This window comes from Hyalella azteca, unplaced genomic scaffold (genome assembly GCF_000764305.2).
Source record: "Hyalella azteca isolate HAZT.00-mixed unplaced genomic scaffold, Hazt_2.0.2 contig16463, whole genome shotgun sequence".
NCBI classification, from domain to species: domain Eukaryota; kingdom Metazoa; phylum Arthropoda; class Malacostraca; order Amphipoda; family Hyalellidae; genus Hyalella; species Hyalella azteca.
In genome coordinates, this window is record NW_025946286.1 from 138,276 (window position 1) to 156,799 (window position 18,524).

General features: G+C 39.7%; 2 protein-coding genes across 2 annotated transcripts in view; both read right to left on the bottom strand.

The window, feature by feature from the left end:
- Positions 1-317: 317 nt before the first annotated feature.
- LOC108667218 lies at positions 318-2,708 on the bottom strand. Its single transcript, XM_018154212.1, has 3 exons — positions 2,625-2,708; positions 1,636-1,871; positions 318-1,180 (listed from the first exon to the last, which is right to left on the bottom strand). Coding segments are annotated over exons 1-3 (399 nt in total). The 5' UTR covers positions 2,627-2,708; the 3' UTR covers positions 318-1,019.
- Positions 2,709-4,776: 2,068 nt separating this feature from the next.
- LOC108667214 (agrin) overlaps positions 4,777-18,524 on the bottom strand; it is a 37,364-nt gene continuing 23,616 nt past the window's right edge. Inside the window, exons 5-11 of the mRNA XM_047884921.1 lie at positions 18,351-18,423; positions 15,719-15,862; positions 9,778-9,936; positions 9,236-9,397; positions 8,353-8,517; positions 7,220-7,357; positions 4,777-6,571 (exon numbers count right to left, since the gene is read on the bottom strand). Of these exons, the coding sequence (XP_047740877.1) occupies positions 6,325-6,571; positions 7,220-7,357; positions 8,353-8,517; positions 9,236-9,397; positions 9,778-9,936; positions 15,719-15,862; positions 18,351-18,423 (1,088 nt within the window). The 3' untranslated portion in view covers positions 4,777-6,324. The remainder of the gene's footprint in view (positions 6,572-7,219; positions 7,358-8,352; positions 8,518-9,235; positions 9,398-9,777; positions 9,937-15,718; positions 15,863-18,350; positions 18,424-18,524) is intronic.

Below are 18,524 nucleotides of genomic sequence, written 5' to 3' on the forward strand. Positions count from 1 at the left end.
AATCCGCCCTGGCAACAAGACAGCAAAAGATCCATCCTCAACCAAGTTAAGCGATTTCCAAGAGTTCTTCACACTATTGATATCCGTAAAATTACTCACATTTCGCGACAACAAAGTCACAGAGCGTGATTAGCGTGTAAATGAATTCACTAAGGAGTCAATAACTGCATAGCTATCAAACTACACTGGGTTGCGATAATGTCGGCACTGATGCGTTATCACGATTTATGTTAACTAGTAAACCACATCGTATGAACCTATGTAATGACCCATGTAATAGTCATCTAGGCCATTCTTTCAATTAAAATAAAAGTCACTTTCACGATCTACATTTTATTAAAAATTAACATTAATAAATTACAGACAGACTGAAGGTAAACTCAACAGCCGGCCGAAGTCAAGGATTTAAGAAAATGCGAAGAAATAAGAGAGCTCCTGCAACGCAAGGCTAGTCAACAACAAGAACCATTTCCACCGCAGAAATATTGAAGGCTTGCGTTTGAGCTCATAAGGACCAACAGCTATGTTAAAGCTGCCTAGATAAATGCAACTTCACTAGAAACCGGTAACAAAATGTCACGCAGCCTAATTAACGCCTACAAGCTCGTTCGAAAACCTCACTCTGCCACAGAAAATTACCCTATAGAAAAATTTCATTCAAGATTAACGCGAGCAGAAGGCGGGTTCAGGAAATTCAATTAGTGTACGCAGTGCATTTCTTATGAATGGGCGTTACTACGAAATTAGAAGCGACTTTAGTACGAACACAGTTTTCGGATATATACTAGCGGCAAATTGAGTGCAGTACTAAGGCAAAATAACTGTACACGTCCCTGTAACAGACGTAATCAACTAATGAACCCATTAACGAAGTCGACAAATCGTTCAAGGGGTCTGACATTCAGACTGGCATTGAGAAAATTCTATCAAGATCGTCGATTAGTAGTATGCTCCGCGACTGCTGGTTTCAGCGGTACTTTAAATAGATAGAATTCATCAAATTAACCCCACGAAGACCATCACAACAAGTTTCTGATGTAGGGAACAATCCTCCGCCATTCTGCCGGGTGTTTGCTCTGCATACCGGAGACAGTGCGGCGCATGATGACGCTGATGTGCTGCTGCTGACGCGGGGAACAGCGGTGACACCGGCCGCTCTTGCCCAGGCGACGCACTTGCCCTGTGACACAAATGCAATTACGGATAGTAGTCATCAACGGACCACTGACCATTTCCAATTTGTCAACATTCTAGCCACATTGTCGATATGAAGTCCTACCCTCAACCTGATCGCTCTTCTCAGTAGTTCTACATGTTCAATTACCCCTTTATTGCTTCCGCTAAGAAAAGGTTTGTAAGAATTGGAAGCTTAGGGGGAACCAGCCTCGTGTCAAAACCTCCGGCAGTAACAGTCACCTTAACTACCTTTGACTTTAGTCTCTTCGAAGTTATCAAGTAAGGCTATACTTTGCACCAACGCGATTACAACATACAATTAAAATGGTTTCCAGCTACGGCTCCATTGCCCATAAGTTCTTTAAATCAGGAAGCTCCGATGATTAAGTGCTATGCAGAACACTAAATTTCTCATAATTTATAGGACCCTCGTCATTTCAAGCCTTTAATTGAACTTACGAGCGAAGGAGAGGGCACCGCGAGACCGACACCTCGCCTCGTTCTCGAAGCACTCTACGAGCTGTAGCACAGCGGCCCTGTCGGCGAGCACCATGTCCACCGTCTGGGGTGTGATGGTGGCCAGATCCACGTCCTCCGGGAAGTCCTGGGGCAACATTAATCCGCGGACCTGCCCTTCCACCGACTCCAGGACTGCCAGCAGTAGTATCAGAATGGTGGTAGCGGCCAACTTATTCCTGCGGCACATAAAATGCACTCTTGAATGCAGAGACTTTATCTATCTAAAGTCTATCAGATCCTCTGTCCTAGTGATGTAAAATCAATTTTATTATCGTTGGAAAGGCAGTCATCACAATTTAATCCTTCAAAATAGGGCCAACATCTATCTTCGTAAATAACTCTTTCCTAACAATCCAAACACGAAATAGGCAAATGGTTTCTTTCAAGAATAAACTTTCAGGACAAGAGTTTCTGTGACGAAAGTGACAAGAAGACTTTTCTCAATTGTACGCCTTAACAATTAACTTTCATCTAGTTTCTTCTGTATGGTATATTTACAGTAAGAATATAGCAAATATCTCGTTTCGGATATAGGAAGGATGGCAGTTTCGAATAGCGAATATTTCAAAATAAGTTAGCCGTAGTTCAACGCTCTACAGTCTACACTACCAGCTGAGTGAACCCTCACGAACCATCATCATGTTACGTCCTTGGATTATAGTGCTGATCTTCGTAATGCGGTTCTGGCAAAGCTACTTCTTATCCATGATTAAGGTCTATAGCACACGAGGAGCACATACTCCAAGAACTTTAATAGTACACTTAGCACTAAAAATATACGATAGCAAGCGCGACATTCAGTTCCTTCGGAAATCAGCACAGATACTTTCCAGCTCCACTATCGCACTCATGGGCGAAGTTCTAAAATGAGCTAAGAACACCAAAATATAGGTAAAATATATACACGCCGCCTACAGCTGTACACTTACATTGTAGACAGATTGAATTACGTAGGATGAACTAGATGGTAATTAGGCAAGCTGTACGGCTCTCGGTAGACTGCTGTGCAATATGCCGGGGCCGGCCGTGGTTGCCTCGTATAGTCTTTAACAAAGGTATGAAATCAATTCGGTTCAGCGTGAAACTTAAATTTTAACTGCAACCAAAATTTGATTTTTTAGTTTACGTAAAGTTAAAATTATAATTAACTTCATGAATTTATATTATGACTGCAACTGTTGCCCCGAATGAGATTCCTTTGAAAATATTGCCTGAAACATCATTTAAAAAATGAAAGTGTCCAAGAATGAAAGATAAGTGTCGTTTTCGATCAGAACTTTTTCAATGCTTTTAACTAAATTTCAGTATATTTTGCGGGATACACATGTCTGTGGAAATTTGAGAGCTGACATTGAACTATCTGGAGACGTAACTGTAAAATTACTAGCTCCGCCTATAGGACATAATCTCTGAACCAAAGCGACATTGCGGCGGACGCGGCACTAGTTAGTGTAACGTTTGTTTCGGCCAGTTAACGACGCATATTGACGTCAATTCAGAACTGATCGCGACGTAATGGGTAGCATCAGAAACTTATTGAGGCGGTGAAACAGTTCGTGATGCATTATGTCTTTGATATCACTCGCAATAGCTTGCGAACTTCGACCACGATAGGGAAAAAATATTTAAATTCAATCATGTGAATTAGCTTGTATGGCTCCTGAATTTTTTACAGATAAACACAGATTACAAAATGCATCAGCTTGCAAAAAGGCATGCTTATTATTTCAATGGCGTGCTGAACTTTTGTCTGCTGAATTTCGCTAAAACTGTAATAAAATTAATTTTTAACATATCAAAAAAATTCGAGGTGGTAAGTGCTGCTAATCGGCGTTTTACGCCATTCTGCGTGCCTCCCATGGTCTTATGAGATGCTTGACATTAACGATGTTCTACTTCGGACAATCGAAATTCGTAATCCCTTTTGAACCGAGCGAAGTGACGTTGAAATAAACGTGTGAAACTGAAGCATGCGATTGCACAAGTAGGGTATTCTTGTGAGCAAAATGGTAAGAGTTAAGGCCAGGTTTATTTTCGTACAGATATTTTCTTCAAATGTATCTAATGAATTTGTAGTATCTTTTGAGCGCACACAAACCCGCGAAAAAAATCATTCTAATAGTGACTACTTTACATAAAGAACTTCCGTAAATAATTACAATTATGCATAGAAATAATTCAAACATAATTTTTTAAAACATTTGAATTTTGCACTGATGCACGTTCAACAAATCTCCCTCATTATGTATCGTTCACCACTTGAGTGACGGTATCAGCCTCATTAGAATATTTGCATGATCCCAACATCAAACCTCTCGAAAACAATGACGAGCAGATTGAAGTTCGTAATACATGTAGCTTTATTTATATTTCCCACTTGCATTGTGACGCTCGTATAGCAAATATCATGACCATGTATACCAATAATGAAACGCGCTTGTGAGTGTTCTTGCACAATGTTCACTACATAACAACAAACGATTCTTAATTATGTAGATTAATTTACTTCTCCAAATGAACCAGTTTGCTGTATCATACAGCAGTAATTTTTAAAGTTTCGTTGATCCGCTTCGAATACATGCGACGCCAACTAATTCGGTTCTTCGTCTTATCATCGTTTATTAAAATTCGTGAATCTGGTTTCATGATTTTTGTCAAGACTGATACTTCAATACGCTTGTCATTTCAACAAAAATATAATATTTTCCTAGACATTCTTAAGGGCAATGCAAGTGCGGTCAATTCTTACAAATATCTCTATGCGCTCTATACACAAATATCTCTATCTATGACAACGCGCGTCTTCTCGCTCTATAGAGCCTTATTTTCTGAAGAAGGGATCCTGCGAAAGAGGCCATAGGTTTCTTCCTCTATACCTTTCCGAATTCTTACTCTACTATTCCTACTCCGTACCTTCGAAGGGATACTAGTGGCGTGGAAAAATTTTTTTGCGCCATAATTTTTTTTACTCTCAGTCTTTGAACATATGCAAGTTATTTAATCAATTGTAAAATACTGGTCGTTGTTTTATCGCTCCTGAGAGATATTCCGAAAAAGCGGGAACTTAAGGAATAATTAAAGTTCTGTGTTACGGGTTTTATTGGAAAAGATCTACCAGGCAGGCACAAGACCATATCACTAAAAGTCCATAGCATGTCGGATTTCTAGTTTGAATAACATAGATTATAACAACAATAAATAAAAGAACAAGCCTTAGTAAAATAAGACAATTCCTCGCTTAAATAACTTAAAACACACCAATAATAAAAAACTCCTGCAGTCTCCAGCGGTAACGAACGTCGAACTTGCAATATTAACAATAATTTGATCATGGGTAACTAACTATCACAAGTTGTTCAACAGTACGCAAGAAAGGTAAAAGCCGACGTACATTCACAGATAAGAGCTTAATATTCTTGACCGATACATAGTGTGACAGCTTGGTCTGTGAGCGAATAAAACCTAATTTTAACGGAAACGATAAGTAATTTGTTCCGCATAATTTTCAAAATAGGCATTCCGTAAACTTGTTTTCTTCAGATAAATTTCTTTCAGGTTCACTAGTCCACATCAAAATTATATCTCATTCGAGTTGACAATAAACGGAATTTAAAAAGAACAATCATGAAGATCACGCAGGTGAAAATGACAGCTATTCACTGAGCATAACTCTGATTAACATACACGGCAAGCTAAGCACTATTTTATAACATGAGTAAACTATATAAGCGAAACCAAGCATGACGAAAAATTAGGCGAGAAAATGGACAAAATGTTGTGGCATTTTAGATGCTTCTCCACTATACGTGTCTTAATTATTTTATTGTTTTTGCAATTACACGAGCTATGATTTTACTTGATAACGTTTGCGAAAAAACCATGAAGCATCGGAAAAAATAGTCTACCAAATGGATAGCAGTAATTTAGGACGTGAGACTTAGTTTTAGTTTCGTAATTCTCGACTGAGAATAATCGGGGGCATGAACAAAGTTTCGGGCATGAATATACCAAACACTTAATTCAATGTTAATTAGCATAGAATTTACGCTTCTTGGAATAATATTCAATAAAAATTTGTGGACAACCCGGTGTACAAAGTACTGCTTCTTATTTTTGATGAGAAAGAACTGTAAATAACGAAAGTCGTCCAATGAACTTTCAAATAAATTCAAAATATCGTGCGAAAAAAAAGTATTAATAGAGGCAAGCGAAAATCCGATCTCCCTAACAAAGATCTTATGTACAATAGATTTTCTTGTGTAAATTAGAAGGCAGGTTCATAAAAAATTCGAACGATGCTAATGCAAAACTAATTCAAGGAAATAACATGTTCGCTTGGAAATTTCTAGCTAACTACACGAAAATAATGTAATGCCTCAGAGTTCTTTAAAAGCCCTAATAACAAACAAATTTGATACCATTTGCTTTTAGCTTTTAGGATGTACAGCATTACTGACTTCTCGTATTTTCTTCAGAAAATTGTAAATCAGTAAACACAATGCAATATTTTCAGCATAATAAAAAAATTTTTGCGACCTTCTAAAAGTATTTTTTTCGCTGCTACTAGGATCGAAGTTATGATATTGTCGAGAGCATGGTAGGAATGGTAGTACGAGACCGGTACCATGTCTATCTGAACATATAAAGCTTGGGCTGCGGTTGCGGGTAGCCGCATTTGCCGTGGTAGATCCTATTGACGAAGGACCGTCCGAGGCTCCGTGCCCTGCAGTTCTCCATCTTCAGGAAGCACTCGTTGCTGTAGGTCTTGCCGTCGGTCCCACAGACGGGCTCGAACGTCTTCGGGCAGAAGCGCAGGCAACTCAGAAAGTGGAAGCCCGACAGGCACTGCTTGAGTGGCACCTCGTACACGTGTTGCCTGCAGGTATGCATGACACCATGTCAACCCTCTACTGGGGCAAGTGAATTATGATTCTTGTGTTAATATTTTACTCTAGAAATGATTAGAAAAATGGCTTATTTATTCTGGATGAACTTTGATTTTGAACCATCTCAGAAAAATTAGTCACCGCAAGAAACAAGAATTAAATAATTGCAATTGAACTGTATTCGTAAAGATCTATACTTGAACTCTTAATAATTTGTCCAAAAAAACTCTGAGGAAACAAAATAAATTCATTTAGTTCGTCAAAGGCAGACTCAAATTTCTCATTGTCAAGCGCTAATCACTTCGAATTCCCATTCGTTTCAAAATTCCGAACAAAGTCACATATGGTTGCATACTCAACAATTCAATAATAACCTTAACTTTGAAGTGAGTTTGCATAGTGCAGCGTTGCGCTTGCGTATCACTAGTTATTAACTTTCCGCGTCTTCTATTCAACTAGTTCAAGCAATTCCCATCCTGGGCCTATACTTTCAAAATTCGCTACGTGAACGTAAGTACTTACTCCTTATTTTCTTGTCTACGATTGGTGGATTTTGATTGAAAGCCGTCAACGATTGACTGATGAACTTACGATCTCTTAACTTGTTTTGAAAGTATAGGCCCTGGTGGACAACTCACCCGCAGTTCTTGGTCTTCATCTCGCACTTGTTGCGGTACATTTTGTTGTCAGAGCCACACACCGCCACGTTGTCGCCCCTACACTCCAGGACGCAGTGCTTGGTGGCCTCGCAGTGATGCAGCGCTACCGCCACCACCCTGCAGGTCCAGGCAAGTGAGTTTTGGTAGCACTTGTATATACTAATTAGAATATACGAGTACACTACTATTACAAGTTATAGTAACTTCACGCCACATAGTTACTGGTATTAATACTATGTATAGTAATACATAGTATTAATACCAGTATGTATTTACAACTAATCTCTGTTTCGAAGGAAGTCACAAGTCTGATCACACCTCTGGTATTTCACATGAAATCAATAAACTGTACATCGCTCGGTACATGTTGGGATCACAAAATTCACTGTTAAATATCAAGCACTAGTAATAATACAAAGCAAACTCGAAACAACAGAAGCCTTGAAACGCGTAGTATGTATGTTGTTGATATACGTACGATTTGTTGCACGCATAAACTGTAGTACTATACAATCAATAAATTTACGTAGTATGCTGAGTTCGTCGTTTATAGAAGTCAAATAGGTCAATGTCGACGAAGAGAAGTACGTTATGAAAAATTTGAATTACCAGCAAGAAACATTCAAAGATTTTTCATCCAAATAACACTGATGCATGTTACTTAGTAAAATATATAGCTTTTCATTTAATTTATCTCTCATAATAGAAATGCTAGAAGAATCAGTTCCATTTGAATGTGTTACATGTTTGAGAAGGTTAGAACAGGCAAGCCACACCTCAATGCAAAACTTCACTCACCATATGTAAAATAATTGAATGTAGGGAAACAAGGTCAAATATGTCATATATTTTGTCGTAGGGGTTATAGGTTTTCACTGTAATAGACGGTTACCTTTAACACGCAAGCCTCACTTAAATTCAAAGCTTCATTCAAATGTGTCACATATTTAGTCCTAGAAGCCTATATAATTTTTTTATATAGGAGGTTACTGTTAATTAACAAACAAGCCTCACTTAACTTCAAAGTTTGATTCAAACGTGTCACATATTTTATCCTATAAGGCTATATAATATTTTCATATAGGAGGATACCGTTAACAAACAAGCCTCACTTCTGGCCGCAGGTTCGCTTGTGCATGTCACACGTAGACTTGTAGACGTTACCGTCAGAACCACACACCGGGTACGTGCTCTCTTGGTCCTGACACTCAGCGTCGCAGTTCTCCCTGATGCTCATGTCAGGACACTCACCGTAGTGAGCAAGCTCCACGCCCTTCCTGGGGAGAGCAAGTTGGTTTAAAATATGACCTGCGATACAGTTTCTATATAATGTTTCTTAACTTGATGTATATACAAGTCATTATGTATCTGGTGTCGAATTCCTTTTGACATCTACAATTATTCCGAAAATATCTGTGAAGTAAAATTCGGGCAATCTGATTTTCTAATACCAACCACACCCTTCATGAGAAATGGCAAGTTGATTTCCTGGCATTGAGTATTTTTCGATACTTTATGTACTCGTATTTAAAGTCATTATCCATCTTGCGTTGAACTCATTAACGCTATCAATAATTACTACAAAATATCTTTAAAGTACAATTCGCGCAATGATACCTTTGATTACCATGAGTATTTTCCCTAAATGATGGCTGCGCAGTAACTATCTGACTTCTGCGGTACTCACGTGAAAAGCTAAACATTTTGATGAGTGATCTTTCAGACCGGCTTCTTTATTAATAGACATCATGAGATCTCAACTCTTTCAGTTTAGTTATTTTGGTTATATTTCTGCGACGTTAAAAATAGACTAATAACTTTTTCGGTTATATTATATTATATCCGTGCTGTTTTATATTAACTGAATCACATCTTGCCTTGTACCGGTGTCAGTTGCAATAACTTTTTCAGTTTAATTATATCACAGCTGTTTCATCAACTGCAGTATTAATTTTTTTTCAATTTAATTATATTACTGCTGTATTATCAACTAACTTGCACGTTGCCTTGTGCAGGTGACAGTAGTTGACGTAAGTGGTGCTGTCCGTGCCACAGACAGGGTCCAGCGTGAATGGACACTGGATGCGCTCACAGCTGTCCATCTTCTTGCGGCACTTCTCTAGACTCACGGGGAACACACGCCCTGCGCCCCCCAGGCTAGCGAGGGCAATGATTAATGATCAATTGTTGACCAATTATTGATCAATTATACGAATTTCTTCGCTTTTTATAGAATGCAGTACCATTCTCTCACCTATATCGAAGTTCTTGGTATTTTATTCACACAGAAGCTGGTCTGCCTGACATGTTCTTTAAAAATAGCTTGTGTGTAATTTCAGAGAATCATCAAAATTTTTAATTTTAAATACCATTTATTAATAGTTTGAGTTTTAAATAGCGTTAGTAATTATAATGGAAATTTTCCTATAACCGATCAGCTAGAAAATAATAATTCCTATTTATTTATGATGTTTGTACTTATCGGTTAACTTATCACTTCGTCATGATATATTTTGTCTGCAAAATAAAATTCAGACCCGCAGTTAAGTCGCTCCATGTCACACTCGCTGTCGTAGAGGCGGCCGTTGGACCCGCAGACGGGGTCATGGGGGACAGCCTCGCACGAGATGGGACAGCCTCCCGTGGTGCGTTCCTGAGGTCGGCAGTGAACCATCGGCGTCTCGAAGATGTGGCGCCTGGTATCAGGAGACGTCTTATCAAAAATAGGTGCGATTTCGTAACTCCGTCAGCCAATCACTGACGGCTTTACGAGATAAATCAACCTATCACAGAAGATAAATCGGCTGCTACGTGTACGTTAACTACTTCTTGTACTTAGATCACTACGTGTACTTAGAATACTTAGTGTACTTAGATCACTACGTGTACTTAGACTACTTCGTGTACTTAGACTACTACTTATCATAAGATGACAGAACTTTCTTGTTTAAATGCGTAGAATTAATGACCAAAGAATGTATTATAATTTTCAAGGAGTCGAACAATTCCTTAAATGACTTTGGTAAATCAAAAGCCAGAATAAGCAAATAATAATAAATTTATTTGCTAAATTTGCTTATTATTTGCTATATCTGCGTTTTGATTTACCAACTAAAGAATTATTCGACTCCTTGAAAATTGTAATGCATTCTTAGATCACTACGTGTACTTGAGCGAGTTTAGAAATTATGGCTACGGGGCAATATGTTTTATGCCTGAATATCTAAATCATTTCTTGCACTCGCGTATTTTTGTGATTTACTTGAAAATGCAACAGAAGCGATCATGAAATTTTTTCGTTTATTTGTAAACTTTTTTCTGATTGCACTACTTGTTCATTACTATAATAACGGTCAGTAGAAAACTAACTCGCTATTTTGATCTTCATTTAAACCACTTGAACGAATCACTGTCAGAGACGTATTTGTTTTAATGCCGTATTACTGTATTGTACTCCACTTGCCCGCAGTTCTTAACCTTCATCTTGATGTCGTATTACTGTATTGTACTTCACTTACCCGCAGTTCTTAACCTTCATCTTGATGCCGTATTACTGTAGCGCATGTCACAGAGCGACGTACTTGCAGGTGCGCATGCGCATGACACAGAGCGACGTACTTGCAGGTGCGCATGCGCATGTCACAGAGCGACGTGTAGACGTTCCCATCGGAAGCGCAGACGGGCGCGTCCTCCTTGACGCCCGTGCAGTCCGACGGGCAGCCCGACGTTGTCGTCAGGTTGCCCGTACCCACGCACGGGCCGAAGTGAGCGAACGTCGTCCCTGACCTGCGGGACAAGTCTTAGGTCTCATTAACCGATAAAATTAAATAATTCATATACCTCAAATAAATTCAAATCAGATAATTTTATATTTTTTCTTCCTGAAAAATAGTACAGACAATTTTTAATGATAATGAATATCAAATGGATGAAAACACTTTATACGTGGTGATCGTTCTAAGCAATCAGCAATCGAATGCAAGCCTTATGGTAGTGATGGGAACCAATGCCAGGTGGGAAATATTCATCTATATAGAATAAACCTTTCCAACGAGTGACTTCATTGTCAAAGAAAGAAGGAATTTGCCGGCGCCTAATATTTCAGTAAAAATATCAATATTCGAAACGAAATATAGTGTTTCCATTCTCACATGGTAAATCGTACCATCGTTCCAAATGAAGGCAATATTTTTTCCACGTTTTAAGAATCCCCTTAAGAGATAAGTATATAGTATAAGAATCCCCTTGCTAAAATAATAAAAGAAAATTCAATTTGAGAATGTGATTTGCAGCACTGCATTGCTGCAGCGACTGCAGAGAAGGAAGTGAATGTCACGGCTTAGCCGAGCGGATGTATCGAGTGACGTGGTCAGGACCGAGGGAGGGAGCAGTAGTCAGTAGGAGTGAGATGGAGGGAGCAGTAGTCAGTGGGAGTGAGATGGAGGGAGCAGTAGTCAGTAGGAGTGAGATAGAGGGAGCAGCAGTCAGTAGGAGTGAGAGGGAGGGAGCAGTAGTCAGTAGGAGTGAGAGGGAGGGAGCAGTAGTCAGTAGGAGTGAGATGGCGGGAGCAGTAATCAGTAGGGAGGAGATAGAGGGAGCAGGATAGTCATGGAGCGGCATGAAGTATCAGTGGAGTGTGTGGGAGTGGGCTGAAGGGAACGGAAGAGTTAGTGCAAGTATGATGGCGGGATGCAATCGAGTTGAACTGTTGTAGAAGCAGTGGAAAAAGGGAGAATGAAGCTTGGCCGAGCGTAATTTAACTGGAAAGAGAGCAAGAGAAAGAGTGGAAAAGTGTGATGCAATGATAGAATATAAGGAGAAGAAAAGTGGGTGGATTAGGTTACAGGCAAACCGAGGTGATGAACACAAAAATCGAGATGAAGCACATAGAAAAAGACGAGAAGCTATTATACATGCAGGTTTACACGTGATCCGTGAAACGAAACTGATTCGCACGCTGAGAAAGCGTTTCCTTCATAAATTTCTTGCCATACCAGGGCACTATTTATTCAACTTCTTCTTATTTAAAATTTGCTAGGACATTAAAGTTCAAATAAAAAATGCGGAAAAAATCCGGTGTGACCTAAATCTCGCTTCGCATAATAGCGAACTTTCTTAAATGTCTACATGACTAAAAATAATTCCTTGATGAAGACTAATTGCAGCGCCTGAGGATCCTGAATGGCTAAAGCAAGCAATTTCTATTGATACTCTCCCTGCTTCCATCCCTCGAGATTTCGTCAGCCCAGCCGCAAATTTTGTGTGGTTTTTGCGTGACGCGTAACCAGAAACTACGGAAGCGGATCATTTCTTCTATTTGCCGGGCTCCTATTTGGTTGGTGGTTGCCGCCAGCCGTATGCTTTTGGAGAATAGCGCGAAAGTTTTAGGAGAGAATAGCGTGGCATATTCTTCATTCTCCATTAATTTATTTTCAGATTGCCTACATAGCCATAACGCTGAGAGCATAGTTTGAAAGTCTTGTAATATTAAAATTAATTTTTGATACAATAATTTCAGTCTAATTTCGCAGTCGTGGATAAGCATATGCCATCTAAAGGGTCTTCTAAAGAAACACCCTCTCGTGCACTGCATGAAACGTAGCCTCTCAAGCAGGAGACTCCTGGAGCTAAAATCATCAGGAGCACTCGCATCGGCAGTCAGTATAAAATTCCTCTGATGATTTTTCAACAGAAAGAATTGAAATCACAATCAAACGCAGCTAAGGAAAAGGAGTAAAGATGACTCGAGGAGGCCAAATAGACGATTTCTCTTTGCCCGACGGACACAAACGAGCAGGCTTTTGTTGCATACAGTTTTTATCGCTTTATATTTGAAGAGTGGAGAAGTTCGGAAAAACGGACTTATTCTTGCAGAGCTTCGGTAAAGAGAAACTTTTCCCTGATCAAGATTCGCTAGCATCAAGAGTATCGTTTCAGTTTCACACGAAAACAAACTCAACTTTGAATGGAATCAACGATTTCTGTTTAATTTTTTGAGCATACAAGAAATACATGAAATTCAATGAAATCTATATTTAAACCCATTAATTAATATGGAGTCAGCACGTTTGTCGCCCATGACTGTCTAGAATACGTCAAATTTAGCAAATTGATAATTACAGTATTTGATCTCATGCTGCGAAATTTGTTCTAATTCAGTAAATTTATTAGAACCGATCAATCGTAATTTTTCCCTTTCAAAATATATTTAAAAGTAGTATAACTGCAGTGGATTAAATTCAGTTATTACAGCAAATTGTGATCGGCTGTCACGGACATCTCATGTGGCATTTATTCCGTAGGCCGCTATTTCGAATCCAGGGCGAATCTTGCCATCGTTGATGTCGACTCGATTTGTACGAAATCATCGGTAACTGTGAAGGTAATGAGGGAACTGCAAGTCCATTATCGGCCCGCTGGTAATGACAGGCTTGCTCCATACAACCTCGGGTGATGCGGTCTAGTCGAAGTTTTTTTTTTCGTTGCCCTCGTCGGCGCAGCGCGACTTCTTCTTGACCGAGCGGGCAGCTCTTTGTTTCACGCGTCAGTTATGTTTCCTTCAGTTTGGTGATGTCTTCTTCATGTCACTGACTGCATTCTTTCCATATTATGTAGCTTAGATAGTCTATTAGTAATTTATGAACGTTTTTAACATTTGTGTTATGCTATTGATACATTTGTTCTCAACTACTTTTATAGTACTGCTTACCATACAAAACCTGCATTATCGAACAACTTCTTCATTAATAACTATAAATACGTGATAATTGCAATAGTCATGTTCAAATACTGAAAATTTAAATAATTTTTTTATTTAAAATCACTTAAAATAAAAAAAATCATTTTAAAATCATGTAAAATCATTAAATAAATTATTTAAATCATTTTTTTAGAATTTGGTTCCTTTGGTGAAATAAATTTTAAAAATTTTAATCATTTGAATTTTAAATGAAAAGGATTTTCAATGTATCAAGGATTTTCAATGAAAAGGATTGGCTCTTTTTGCAATCATTTTCTTTGAAAATCCTTGATACATTGAAAATCCTTGATACGCTTTTTTCCTTTTCATTAAAAATTCAAATGATTTAAATTTTTAAAATTTATTTCGCCAAAGGAACCTAATTCTAAAAAAAGTTCATCCATTTCAGGATTCGATGTCCAATGTTAAGTTTTTTTTGCGTCTCTCAAGATCGGAGATCATTGTGCATTTTTTCGCTTTACGAATTTCTTTGTTGGTCGAAATGCGGACAGAAATTGTGCGGCAAATTTTGATCCGCTATCTGATTTCGCCGAGTCCGGTCATTCAGTCCCTTGCTCAACGCCAATGATTTTAAGATAAGATTTCATAACCGTAAAATTATGGATATAATATTTTTACAAACCAAGAGCCAAGCCATCTTATCTGCTGCAAGTCAATAATTCTCAAATTAGCAAATTTTCGCCTCAGCTATTTCGTCTGCAGTGAGCACGTCGACTACGGTCATCACTTCTTACTGGCCACAGGACATCCACTTCGTTTTTATTATATGACATGCTCCGTTTCATTTCTAAGAAGTGGAAAACTATGAACTGTTATTTAGGCAAGGAACTTAGTGAAGGTTAGCTAGAAAATCTGAAATATTTTAAAAGATGCTATGTGAAAATTTTGAAATCCAGTCAGCGTGGATGTCGGGAAAGATACAGGCAAGCACAATTAAAAGGGTCCTGTGAGTGGTAAGTGGCGATTACTCACCGGCAGTCATCGACCGTGAGTTTACTTGTATCAGGCCACTCACCGGCACTCACAAACCTAGAGATCATGTGAATGATGAATTACGGGCCAATAACCGGCACTCACAAACCAGGAGATCTTGCGAGTGATGAATTACGGGCCACTCACCGGCATTACAAACCGGGAGATCTTGCGAGCGATGAATGTCAGGACCACTTACCGGTATTCATAGACACATTTTGTTTTCATTCTTGGACATGGTTTGTTCTAGTGTTGAGTGCCACGACCACTCACCGGCACTCCTCCACCCTGAGGATGCAGCGGTTAAGGTAGGATGGAGTGTTAGGACCACTCACCGGCACTCCTCCACCCTGAGGATGCAGCGGTTAAGGTAGGTGGATAGTGTTAGGACCACTCACCGGCGCTCCTCCACCCTGAGGATGCAGCGGTTAAGGTAGGTGGATGGTGTTAGGACCACTCACCGGCACTCCTCCACCCTGAGGATGCAGCGGTTAAGGTAGGTAGAGAGTGTTAGGACCACTCACCGACACTCCTCCACCCTGAGGATGCAGCGGTTAAGGTAGGTGGATAGTGTTAGGACCACTCACCGACACTCCTCCACCCCTGTCTCTTATACACATCTAGATGTGTATAAGAGACAGGTTCTTAACCTTCATCTTGATGCCGTATTACTGTATTGTACTCCACTTACCCGCAGTTCTTAACCTTCATCTTGATGACGTATTACTGTATTGTACTCCACTTACCCGCAGTTCTTAACCTTCATCTGGCACTTGCTGTTGTAGATGCGGGAGTCGGAGCCACACACCGGCTTGTAGGAGTATGGGCAGACATCGTCGCAGCGCTTAGTTGTTTGGCAGTGAGCGTGCGAAGTCGGTACCACGTTTTGACTGCAAAAATTATCTTGTTTAGGGTATTATTTAGAGGGAAATGAAAATAAAAAGTAGCTTCAAAAAGGCGTGAATAAATATGGATCAAAGTCCGTAACTCGTTTTGGTTGCACGGAATTATTTCCCTTGGTGATTTCGGAAACAAATATTGAAATTTAAAGAATAACGTTTTGTGCATGACTTGAATTTTTTCTGGGAATTTAGCAAACGCGGTGACGATAGCGAACGATCGCCAAGCCTTATTCATATCAGTGCTTGGAAATTCTTCCCCAGCATAAAGAGATGAAAATCAGCTGTGGCGATGGTCGACAATAGTTATTAAGATCAGCTCTGGCGATTGAAACTGATTGTTATAAAAGAAAAAGACATTAAATTTTTAGCGGCCAGCAACGGGCGGTACGACCTGCGGCTAACCGATGGCTACACGATCGACCTCAGTGACAGTAAAAAAAATTAGATTCCACAAGCAAAAAATTCTCTTAATAAGTGGTCGAAATCATTTCTCATTATGTCATTTAATATTACTATCCCATGGAAACTCTATAAGTTTTGGATTATTTTGACCGCAAATTATCGGAATGTTTTCATGCGCAGTTCCCGCTCTCCGCGATACAGAAGCAGATCAGGCAACATCGTGTGCCGAGCCGTTAGTTCATGGCGCCATGTAACTGTAATTCTATCCTCGTATTTGGCTCAGAAGAATTGATCTAAGTGCAGATGGCGAGAGTCACGGTTTCGTTGCTCCCAAGAAGTGCATCGAAGTTGAGCTATAATTGCAGAGGCTGGGCGCGCCGACGCAGCAGAGCGTGACCGCGTCTAACTGAACGCTCCCTCTGTACGTCGCAAACTTACTTTCCACTTTCCAAGCACGTGTGATATCAAAGAAAACTTTACTTAACTAGGCTCAAGCTCGTGAAACTTAAGAATAATTGTTGATGATCGTAATCTGGGATTTAACTTTCACGGGATTTAGCGCACTGAGTAGCGATGTTATGTTTGGCGGAGTTTGTGATAGCCATATATTAATAGATTCAGTCATGATTCATAGGAATTTAATCAGCATAAATTACCTAAATATTACTCAGTTCAATGTTGATGTCATTCTTATACCAATTACGCATAAACTTGTGATTTTAAATCATATTCTTCCTAACGTACGGTTTGGGTTTTAATTTTTCCTAGATGCTCTGCGACACAACTGCTATCGTCATCCTCCGTTTACTTCGATAATTATTAGCGTTTCACCAACCTATAATTCGGAACATCATTAATGTCCTGAGATCCTCATTCCTTCTTTAATCCTCAGAATTCTTCAGAAATTGCAGAAATTAATGCTGGCGTCTAAGATTTCTTGCACCGAATTAACCACTGCACGGAAGAGCCTTGCCGAATACCAGGCATTAGTTAATAATTGGACAAATTGGCAGCGAAAATACAGAAGCAAAGACAGAGGGAAAATTCACAGAGCGAGTCGAGAAGAGTTTCTTTACCTTTGCTGGGATCAGCTCACTTCAGTAACCTCAGGCATCAACTGCAACATTACGAGCTCATTTACTGGCGCTAATGCGAAGAATTATGACTGGACGTTGCCCGCTGGGCTTTTAATGTTCATCTCACACTGATGACAGGTCGTGAATGCTTAAATGAATTCCTTTTCGCTTCTGCGCACAGTGATTGCTGACTCGTATATCCCCACACCGTCTATTATCCGTCACCCTAAAAAACGTCATCATAAGAAACCATAACAAAATTCGCTGCAAATACTCTTCAAATTGATTGGTTTCATGTTTAACGGTAACATGAGAAATAACAGTGATAAAGGTAGAAAAAGTTTTTAGAGTAGAGAAATTTTTTTCACCAGTTATCGTTGCGTTCAAAGATAAAAAAAAGTTTTCATTAGACCATCTGACTATCATGCATGGCAGTCCACCTCTCTTTAGCTGTTATAACGTTCGCGAGCCAAATTAAGCACTAGCATATTCCAAAGCACTAGCACATTCCAAAGCACTAGCACATTCCATATCAGTCAGTCAATTTTCTGACATTACCCATTTAATGATGATTTTAATCATCATTGATCGATATGTTTGCAGGTCAAAATTTAAATTAGTTTACATATCAGAATAATATTTACTTACATGCAAATCCTATGGAACTCAACAAAAAATCAACGCACCAGTTGATGTGAAGCACCACAGTCGGCATAAAATCGACGTACAGTAACAGACCCGAATTTCACTCAGCAGACAATTTTCGCACAATATAGAAGCGATACTTAAAGTCCTGATACCATTACAGTGTCTGTAGGTTTGCATTTCACTCGGCATGCAAGCGACGTACTTGCAGGTGCGCATGCGCATGTCGCATAGCGACGTACTTGCAGGTGCGCATGCTCATGTCACAGAGCGACGTACTTGCAGGTGCGCATGCGCATGACACAGAGCGACGTACTTGCAGGTGCGCATGCGCATGTCGCAGAGCGACGTACTTGCAGGTGCGCATGCGCATGTCACAGAGCGACGTACTTGCAGGTGCGCATGCGCATGACACAGAGCGACGTACTTGCAGGTGCGCATGCGCATGTCACAGAGCGACGCACTTGCAGGTGCGCATGCGCATGTCGCAGAGCGACGTACTTGCAGGTGCGCATGCGCATGTCGCA

Bases quoted from the DNA above. Each gene is read 5' to 3' on its own strand.
- LOC108667218 (XM_018154212.1), bottom strand. The intron at 1,181-1,635 runs GTAAGTTCAATT...TTTGTGTCACAG, and splicing joins CGGTGCCCTCTCCTTCGCTC to GGCAAGTGCGTCGCCTGGGC.